This window comes from Myotis myotis, unplaced genomic scaffold (assembly GCF_014108235.1).
Source record: "Myotis myotis isolate mMyoMyo1 unplaced genomic scaffold, mMyoMyo1.p scaffold_m19_p_6, whole genome shotgun sequence".
In the NCBI taxonomy this organism is placed as follows: Eukaryota; Metazoa; Chordata; class Mammalia; order Chiroptera; family Vespertilionidae; genus Myotis; species Myotis myotis.
Genome location: NW_023416368.1, coordinates 51,617,134 through 51,627,516, shown reverse-complemented (window position 1 = coordinate 51,627,516; position 10,383 = coordinate 51,617,134). Strand labels below are relative to the sequence as shown.

Below are 10,383 nucleotides of genomic sequence, written 5' to 3'. Positions count from 1 at the left end.
ACCTCCTGGTTCATAGATGATGCTCAACCACTGAGCCACACTGGCTGGGCAGATTTATAAATTTGAGAGTAGGAAAACAACAAGTCATGATCAGAAGTTCTGTAACAGTCCATTTAAAGGAAAATGATAACCAACAGGTATATTGAGGTGTGCTAACAATGTGCACCTCAAACTTCCGTGTGACTGAAGAATTAATTACCTGAAAGCTTTGGATGTGAATTGCGGGGTCCCACCCACAGAGACCCTGATACAGTAGATTGGAGCATGATCTGAGAATTCGTGTTTTTACAGGCTTTCGATGCTGTGTCGGCTGCTGGTCCTCGGGCACACCCTGGAGTAACACTGCTCTAATATGACCGAGATGTACTTGAGAGAGCATAGGACTTGGGCCCGGGAATGGAAAATACTGGTGGCCAAGAAGCCAAGTTAAGACCAGGTTGTCAGAAGGAACCACGGAGAGGCTGACCACAAGAATGTCACCCACCCTGCCCTCCTTACTGAAAAACGCAGAGGTAGCTGATTTTATCTCCCTTTCTAACTGTCTGCTTCCTTGCAGATGTTGAACCCGCTGGCCCACATGTGAAGATGATCAAGGCTTGACCGCTACATGACCTTCAGAGGGTGGTGGTAATGAGTCGTTGGCCATCTTCCCTCCACAGTGCAGGCACAAACAGTTACCAGGCAAGACAGCTGGAAAAGGAAGTCACTGGGCCCTGAGATGGAAATTCCACAATTTCTTTTTCAGAAAGCCCACCTCTGTGCGCAAGCCCGTTTTGTCCCCCGTTTATAAAAGCAGCCAAGCAGAGCCAGCCTTCACGCCAGCACAGTGGACCTTCCTTTCCTCTGTGCTCCTTCCTTTGTGGGGGAGCATAAGCTTAATAAAATCTGTTTGGAAATTTCTCTGGGGCTTCTCCTCCATTTTTATCTTGGGGATGTTGTATTGTAAATCAGCGAGCTAAACAGAGGACGCCTTAATTAATCGGTAAGCCAAATTTGGAGTCTTTTATTACACTAGGGGTCTCAGAGGAATTGTCTCTCAAAGTCTGAGCAAAAAGCACGGAGGAAATTTTCCCTTTATACTTTCCCAGTGTCTCTGTCCCCCAAATATGGGTTTTCTGGACCTTTTGCTGGCTTTACAAAGAGCCCTATGTGCTGGGGTGGGGGCAGTGAGACTATATCTCAAGGCCTGGCCAGTGCCAGTATTGATAACTCTGTCTGGGGGTTGTATGGTTTATGGCCTTTCCCAAATGGGAGCAGTGCGGAAGTAAACAGGTCCTGCAGGACCAGAAAAGTGAGATCATTCTCCCTAGTATTCAAGCAAGCAAGCATGCTTACAGAAGCCAATAGCAGGGTTAATTCACAGACCAAAGAACTATCTATGCTTAGTGGAAAATTCAAACAGCAGTTTTTACAAAACAGAGGTTACTATGCTTCAGGGAACCCAAGAACCCCAGTGCCAGGTAGCATAGTGACTTCAGTACTACCAACGGCAGGTTCCCAAATAACGTTTGCTATAACACTGTGCATGAAAAGGGGCCACATGCTAACCGGATATGCTCAGGGAAGGCCTGCATGGTGGGATTGCAAACTCAGGGACCTAAAGTAACCACAAAGGATGGTCTGAAATTAAAACTTTTTAACTAAAAGCAGTTTATGGCAGGTCGTCATGTCCTAGGCTAGAATCTTCCATGACAAAGGTCAGTCTTTACCTTGACTGAGCTTGTCTATTGTCTTTTGCACCTAAGATAACTTACGTTGGAATGGCAGGGAAACTCCTTTTTCCAAACCCCTCAGGGCACCACCAATGCACTAGGGCAGACCCTATAAGTCCTCCCAGTTATTGTTATCATGTTAACTGTTGACTGTTAACTATCCTGTACCCATCTATGTAAAAGATGTATGTGTCTATCATTTTACTTTTCTTAAATATGTTTTTTTAATTGATTCTTAGAGAGAGAGGGAGAGAGAGAGACATTGATAAGTTGCCTCCCATATGCTCCCCAACCGGGGATTGAGCCCGCAACCCAAGATCTTTCAGTGCACAGGACAACGCTCATCTAACTGAGTCACACCAGCCAGGACCATTTTACTTTTCATCCAATTCCAGAGCTTTTCCAATTCCCGCCTTCCTAATCTATCACCAATGGATTTCATGTAAATCACTCGAGTCTTCTCTTTTGATTGTAATGGTGAAAATTGAGAGTGGGAAAGGACATGTAATGAGAACAGAGCCACAGTTGTCTAATAATTATTCACCTTACTAACTATAGGTAAGTTTTCTTACAGGCCCTGGGAAACTGGGGGATGAAACAGCCTATAAAAGATAAGACACCTCAGAGCCCAGATGGGTCCGTTACTCAGAAAAGAAATACATTTTGAGAGGAGACCAAGGACAGGACACACGTTGATTTGGTCGCTGCACCTGGACCCTGACCCCCTCCAGGAGTTTTTCTCAGGAACGCTGACCATTCTCCAGTCCAGGAACGGGCTGAGCTGTTTGTAACATCATAGAAGGTTAGCCACCTTGTTATCGGACTTAGAGCTCCTGAAGGCCGGACTGCAGACTCTACCCTTGCCTTTCCATGTTACACTTGTAGCTCACAGCTGCACGTAGCTATCTTCTCCCTCATGTGTCTATAACCAGCCAACTGGCAAGGGGGGTCAGAGCAGATTTTTGTGGGTGACCAACTGCTCTCCCATACTGCTGGCAGTATTGGAATGAACACTCATATATGATTCAACCCTGTCTCTGCTGAATTGGCTCAAGTGGTGACAGGCAGCCCGGACCCATTGGTTATCCAGTTTCAACCAGAGAAACCCCTGGTAAGCTATCTGCATATCCAATATTCAAGATAAAAACATTTTCTCTGAAATACTATTGAATAATCTTCCTAACTCTACACTTTAAAATAAAATCCATGTGACTGGGAGGTCACCTTAATCTGAAGGTATGTTAAATAGCTGTTTAAGTTTAATTTTACTTTCTTTGGCAACATGTTTTAAAACAGTGCTTTTCACATGGATCACCTTTGAGGATCTTGTTAAAATGCAGATTCTAATTTAGCAGTTCTGGGAGGAGGCCTTAGATTCTGCTTTTCTAACTAGCTCCCCGGTGAAGGTTTTGAGCTTATAGCTGAAGGCCTGGAGTTTACTGTGATCTCAATTTTCAAACTACATCAGACTTAGAGTAACAGGTTTTTCAAGTAAAACATGCAGTGCTCAGTGATGCGAGACAGCAGAAAGAAAGTAGTTTCAGGCAAGAGTAAGAGACCTGCGTGTCCATGGTGAGGACATTAGAATGTTTCTGTTGGGAACACCACCAGGTGTTAGACTGGTGGGGTCAGACCAGACCTGGGTTCAGCAACCTTGTTACTACTTGAGTTCTGGCTAGGAAAGAATTCAAAGCCAAGACTCAAACTATAAGACAACATTTATTTAGAAAATCACAGAGGTGGAAGAAGTAGGTGATGGGGGAAAAAATGGGTTTAGGAAATAAGTTACAGAAGCAAAAGGAGGGCCCTTATAGTTTAGAAGTGAGAGAGGTAAAGGTGATGAGCCTGGTTGGGGGGGGTCGGGGGGGGGGGGGGAGGAAGGAAAAGATGTGGGCTCCCAGGAGGGAGAGTGAGCCATGTCCCCTTTCCTAAGGGTTTTAAGGGTGGAGTTTTTAAGGGAGGACACTGGGGAAATCTCAATAAAATGTTCAACAGTTTTCCAGGTGTGTCCTTTCAGGGTGGTGGTCTCCACTGGCTGATTGGCCAGCACCAGGGCAGGGGGTCATTATTCAATGCAGTTGGCCATTGCGTTGTCTGGTTTTGAAGCTTTTCTGGGCCTAGAGCTGAAATACAACTGAGGCCTACCTAGATGTTATCTCTAGGGAGGAAAGGTCAGGGGTCATGATCAGTGATGTGAAAGGTAGGATAGTCCAAATGGCAAGACCAGCAATGTGCTAGGGGAGGAAAGGTCACCCTGGGGATGACGTCCCATCCTACACCTGTCCATTGCTAGGCACGTAGGGCTTTTCACTCTGGTGATCTTTTGTACCTGGCCCATCGTCTTTGCTCTGCTCATGTCTGTCTAACTGCCTACCACATTTATGCTGTTGAGGTTCACTGGTGATGGGTGACTGCCTAACCTTGAGCAGATTCTCAACCTTGGCTGCATAAATCTGAATGTGGGGCCTATGCACTGTTTTGGATAGATACATTGAAATAGGTTACATCATTATTATATTTAAAAGAGCTGCCTGCCCCTTTCTTTAAAATGGCAATAGGGCCCTAGCTGGTTTGGCTCAGTGGATAGAGCGTCGGCCTGCGGACCGGGGGTCCCAGATTCGATTCCGGTCAAGGGCACATGCCCAGGGTTGCAGGCTCGATCCCCAGTGGGGGGTGTGCAGGAGGCAGCAAGTCAATGATTCTCTCTCATCATTGATGTTTCTATTTCTTTCCCTCTCCCTTCCTCTCTAAAATCAATAAAAATTAAAAATGGCAATAGGAACGTGTTCAATGCCTGGAGCAAGTGCAATATTTTCAACTTGATTCAACTTCCTCATCCTTTTTCAACTTGAGATTGTTACTGGAAGGGGACCTGGTCCTGAACGGGTCTGCCTCAGGCCAGTGGGTAGAGTGTGAGTTCTGGACTTCGTGCAGGAAGGATGACACACGTCCAGGAGAATTTTAGAGGACGTTTATTAAAGCTGGAGGCAGTAAAACAAGAAAGGGCTGGGGAAATGAGCCTAGGCTGGGCTGCTTTGGCTCACTAAGAAGTCATAAAAAAGGGGGCCTTGGGGACAGGTTCAAGTGGTTTGCCTGGGATGAACTGCCACTGCCCGTTGCTGTCCTGGTTGCAAGCCTCCTGGGGTCCCTTAGAATTGAGGAGATGTGTGCCTGTGGGAGGAAAAAGGCAGGGGGGAGGGTGCGGGTGCGGGGGAGGAGAGAAGGCTCCAGTGTGCTCCTGGCAGGGAGAGAGCAAGGTGGGACCTTTGTTTTGAGGGGTTTTAAAGTTTTAAAGGCTGGGTGTTTAGGGGAGGATCTCAATAGAATATTCACCAGCTTTATGCTTATGTACCAAAATGAGGTTTATTCTCTTAACTTCATCTGTCCTTGGGTAGGGTTGGCAAATGGCACTAATTAGATTCCTGCTGTCTCCCCGAGTAGGGTAATTTAAACTATTTACCCTCACTTACTCTTACATGTCCCTGGTTTAGGGAAGATAGGATTTAATAGATGGCTGCAAACTGCTTGCATCTAGATTTTCTATATGGCTGCAAACTGCTGTTTAACCGTCTCAGTTTCCCTATTCTGCTTGTCTTGGCTTACTAGCCTGGCTCAAGATTGCTCACTGAATTAACTTTTTTTTTTTTTTTTTTTTTTAAAGATAATGTTTTTATTGATTTTAGAGAGAGGGAGAGAAACATCAATGATGAGAGAGAATCATTGATTGGCTGCCTCCTGCATGCCTCCTACTGGGGATTGAGCCTGCAACCCAGGCATGTATCCTGACCAGGAATTGAACCATGATCTCCTGGTTCATGGATCGATGCTCAACCACTGAGCAACACTGGCTGGGCTGAATTAACATTTTTAAGATTACATAAACAATATTATAAAGCATAATTCTATTTGAGAAAAATATTTGAAACCTATCAACAGGCTAATTAGCAAAGTGTTAAATACTAAATATTGACCAGTTTACTTTTTTGCTATGATATATCTACATGTAACAAGGTATTGTGTCTCCTTTAAGGAAGACCAACATTTAGAGGTGCATATCAATGCAACTACCCTAAATTAGGACTGTTTCATTCAGATTTCCAAGGTAAATATAACTTTTAATACGTTGTAATAAGTATAAGCACTGCTATAAAATTAGGCACACTTCATCTACTATATGTTAAGTACCCTAAATAAATAAGTTTGCTATTGGAAATGTTGGCAGCAGCGAGAACAGCGCCAGATATTAGACCAGGGGAATCAGATGGGACCTTGGTTCAGAACCTCAATACTTGAGTTCTGCCTAGGAAAGAATTCAGAGCCAAGACTCAAACTATAAGAGCACATTTATTTAGAAAATCACAGGCAGAGGGGGGTGGGCAGAGGTGGAAGAGGATATAGGGGGGGGAAAGAAAAGCTGACTGAAATTTAAAAACAAGAAAAAAAGTCACAGAAGTAGAAGGGAGAAGTAGAAGCAGGCTCAGGAAACAAGTTACAGAGGCAAAGGGGAGCACAGGAGAAAGATAAAGTTATCCCTTCTGGAAGTAGGGGGAACAATGAAGAAGGGAAATATGCGGGAACATCCTAAGGGCTTTTAAGGGCAGGGGACTTTAGGGGAGGATATAGGGGAGAATCCTATATAATAAAAGGCTAATATTCAAATCGACTGAGCAGCAGACTGACCGGTCACTAGGGGGCAGACGGTCAATGCAGGAGCTGCCCCCTGGGGGTCAGTGCACTCCCACAGGGGGAGCACCTCTCAGCCAGAAGCCGGGCTCATGGCTGGCGAGCGCAGTGGTAGTGGCAGGAGCCTCTTCTGCCTCTGCGGCAGCACTAAGGATGTCCAACTGCCGACTTAGGCCTGCTCTGGGACTGCGAGAGGGTGCAGGCTGGGCTGAGGGAACCCCCCACCCCCGAGTGCATGAATTTTGTGCATCAGGCCTCTAGTCTTAATATTCATCCGCTTTCCAGGTTATGTCCTTGGGGGTGGGGGTCATTATTCAATGCAGCTAGTCCTGAGGTAGCCTATTGTTGCTTGTCTGGTTTTGCTGCTTTTCTGGGCCTGGAGCTGACAACACAACTGAGGCCTAGATGTATTTGCTGTGTCAGAACCTCAATGTCCTGGAGGCTTAATGCTTAGACTATTCTGCAGCCCCTTTGTTCGTTCCCCTCTAAGTGGGGGTGGGGGTGGGGGGTGTCCTAACGCATATGACTAGAAACATGCCATAGTTGGAAAAAGCAGGGAAGAATTCAAATCACATGACCAGCGCTATGGAATGTCAAGGGTTCAAAACTGCCATGACCAAAGATATACTAGGGAAGGTATGGTAATGTTACCCTGGGGGTGAGGTCCTTGATTTCCCAGTTTTGCCTGTTGCTAGACACCTGCAGCTTTCCATGATAACCTTCTGTACCCTGCCTTTCCTCTTTGCTCTGATCTTGTCTGCCTCCACAGAAAAATCTCCATTATCATTTCTTCAAGGTTTTAATGTTAATATTTAAAATATTAACGTTGAAAATGATTACATTTTATCAGGATCTCAATAAAATATAATCTTCCTAATGATATAGAGAGATAGCCTTACTCAGGTATTAAACGTAACATTCTGAATAACAAACGAATGTAACCTTGTTCACCTATGCAAGCACCAGCTTCTAGGTTGGCCTCAGGCACCATTCTACGTTTAAAGCTTCTTCTTCCTCAACGGAAATTGGAAAAAAAAATGGAAATATACTTTCAACTTTTAGTCTATCTTCTCCAACATAGTTCCTGTTTAAATTACGGTCTGACCATGCTTCCTTCCTTTAACAGTATATATAAAAAACATGGCTTTACTTTATTCTAGGTAAACATACAGTAGCAACAGCCAAATTAACTTGTGAAACACCAGTCTCACAAATTGGCTAAACTGATACACTAAATTTGAGTATTGCTTCTTCCATACTTTTTCCAAGCGTTTCCCTTTCTTTTGTATTTGAGTCCACATGTTCTTAGGGGCTGGCACTATATATTTGATTCATTTTGCATTTCTACTGTCTATTCCCCCACCCCCACCCCAGCTTTAGACCACTTCTCTTCCTTTAGAAAACATCCCTTCTTTGTGTGTCCCCTCTAACATTTCCTCAGGCTTTTATTTTTCCTATTTCTTCCAAAACGAGGTCACCACTCTTAGTAGCTCCTTCCATGAAAAAGAGTAAGCTTTCCTCAAATTTTCCATACATTAGATCAGGGGTCCTCAAACTTTTTAAACAGGGGGCCAGTTCACTGTCCCTCAGACCATTGGAGGGCCGGACTATAGTTTTTAAAAAAAAAACTATGAACAAATTCCTATGCACACTGCACATATCTTATTTTGAAGTAAAAAAACAAAACGGGAACAAATACAATATTTGTATTTGCATGTGGCCCGCGGGCCGTAGTTTGAGGACCCCTGCATTAGATCTATGACTATTATTTTAAGAATCCAAGGTAGTATAGAAATCACTTTGGGGGGAGCACAAAATAAATTCAAATTACTCTACATTTGCCATAAACATTGTTTTGTTCAACACACAGAAATTTTAAAGGAAGAAGTCTAAGTAAAGGGAAAAGATAATGTCCTAAGGAAATAAGTGAATAAAAATCAACTCAGAAAAGAAAGATAAAGAAATGGAAAGAAAAGACCACTTAAGGATTATAAAAGTTATATTTATTCACGATGCTACATTTATTGCATTCCCTTAGAAAAATGGAGAACTGTTTATGTACCCAATTTGTACATATAAAACTTTATACAAATTATGTGTAGCACATAAAGGCTTCTGGTACAGCTAAAATCCTGACACTACAATTTGGGTAATCCTGCTGCAGGGTCTCCAGTTTGTCAAGTCCGTCCATAGAAAATTAAAAACTGGAATTACAGTCAGTCTTGCTGTTCACATGTAGAAATTATTTTAAAATATAATAAAATAAAATTTTCAATTCTCTAAAACTCAAAAAAGGTAAACTGGAAGGGGATACATTTTGTTACCAATTTCAGTTTAACAGCATGACAAATTCACAACCTTATTTTGGCTGGGAAAATAATCACCTTAGTTTTTTGACATTATTTTTCTAAGTTGTGGCTGCTTTAGAAGGTAATTAGTCAAAATTTCACCAAACAATTAAAAAAAATAATATTCCTCTTATAAAATGGTAACACCTAAGGAACCAGAAGATACTAAATGTCTTTGGCTATACAACTAAAAGGCCATTTCCCAAAAGAATGGGGCATATTCACCTCACAACCAACTACAGAAACAGAAAGCATAACAGAAATATGCATAGAATATAATGATAATTTTTCTTGCCTTTTTCTCCCATTCTACCCATATAATAAGCAAGGAGAATTTATACAATCTTTCCAGATGAGACTAAATAGCACTACAAAGATGATACCCAAATTTCTGCAAAGGCAAAGTGAATTAAAACAATTACAGAACTAAGTGAAAACTGAAGGGACAAATGTCATTTGCAATTTTTTTTTTTTGTTTGCTTTTTTTAAGCCCTGTGAGTGTAGAAACTATAGCTGACAAACAAATAGGCACAATCTTCACATATGGAACTATAATAGAAAAATAAATCAAATGAAACATTTATTAATAAATGAAGCCTATTTTATTATTTCAAGTGTTAATGATAAAAAAATTTCAGCACAGCTGTTGCATTTAAAAAAGTGAAACTACATACTATGTTTCTAGCTCAATAAACAGATGAACCTGATGTCTTTGAATGACATAACAATTGAGCATTGTACAGTACATCTTATGAAGACCCGTAAATTAAAGAACTACTGGTTTAAAGTTAGTGATTATGAAACAAATGTGTATTCATAGTTTCAGCTTCTTTTTTCTTCCTCGACCATCAGGTGCTCCATCCATTTTACGTTTCTGTGTCTATAAACAAACAGAAGGATTATTTTTCATCACAAGACTAATGTTAATGTTAAGTGTATTAACAGACACACTATAGCATTTTACTAATAACTGCTACATAGTAATAGGTATTAGATGCTCTTACCCAGAATCTTATCTACTCATATTACTAACAAATAAAAAAATTTTTAATGCTAATAATGAAATAACTAACTCACAAGCAGCAGGTAAATCGATACACCAAATATCTAAGATGCCCTCTTACCAAAAGAAAGCAGTAATAAAAAGTATTTTGTGAGATTACGTATATATCAGATATTATCCAGAAACATTTATTTATTCATGATTTTATAAACTAACAAAATGGCTTCTTTACCTTAAAAGTTTTACTTTCACATTGCTAAGATATCAATCACTAGGACAATAAATCAAGTTCATAGTGAAGTTGTAAAGCCATTGCTTTCTTACTATTTCTTTTTTTTTTTTTTAAGTTAATGGAAACAAGTCTTTATTAAGTAACTTTTAATATCAGAAAAATAAAACGCTTATAATTCTCTTTACAGCAAATATATAATATCAGTGCTTTGGCCATTTTAAGTTAATCCTAATATTTCTTTAAACACTCTAAATTATAACTTGTATTCCCCAAGGTCACGTGTACACTCCTGGCATTCATACTTTGCAGATTTCCACAAATCCCCCATATTTATGAACTATCATATCATAATGTGATTTCACACACAATGCAATCAAGTTTAATTTATACTTTAAGTGACCCAAG

At 41.3% G+C, this 10,383-nt stretch overlaps 1 protein-coding gene across 3 annotated transcripts in view; it reads right to left on the bottom strand.

The window, feature by feature from the left end:
- Window positions 1-8,376: 8,376 nt before the first annotated feature.
- The window catches only part of SMARCA5 (SWI/SNF related, matrix associated, actin dependent regulator of chromatin, subfamily a, member 5), a 38,469-nt gene continuing 36,462 nt past the window's right edge, over window positions 8,377-10,383 (bottom strand). For 2 of the 3 annotated variants that reach the window (XM_036312387.1, XM_036312386.1), the window contains one exon: window positions 8,382-9,623. In XM_036312387.1, coding sequence (XP_036168280.1) covers window positions 9,558-9,623 — 66 coding nt within the window. In that variant the 3' untranslated portion in view covers window positions 8,382-9,557. Of the gene's footprint in view, window positions 9,624-10,383 lie in introns of all 3 variants that reach the window. The other variant, XM_036312388.1, reaches the window with a different exon arrangement.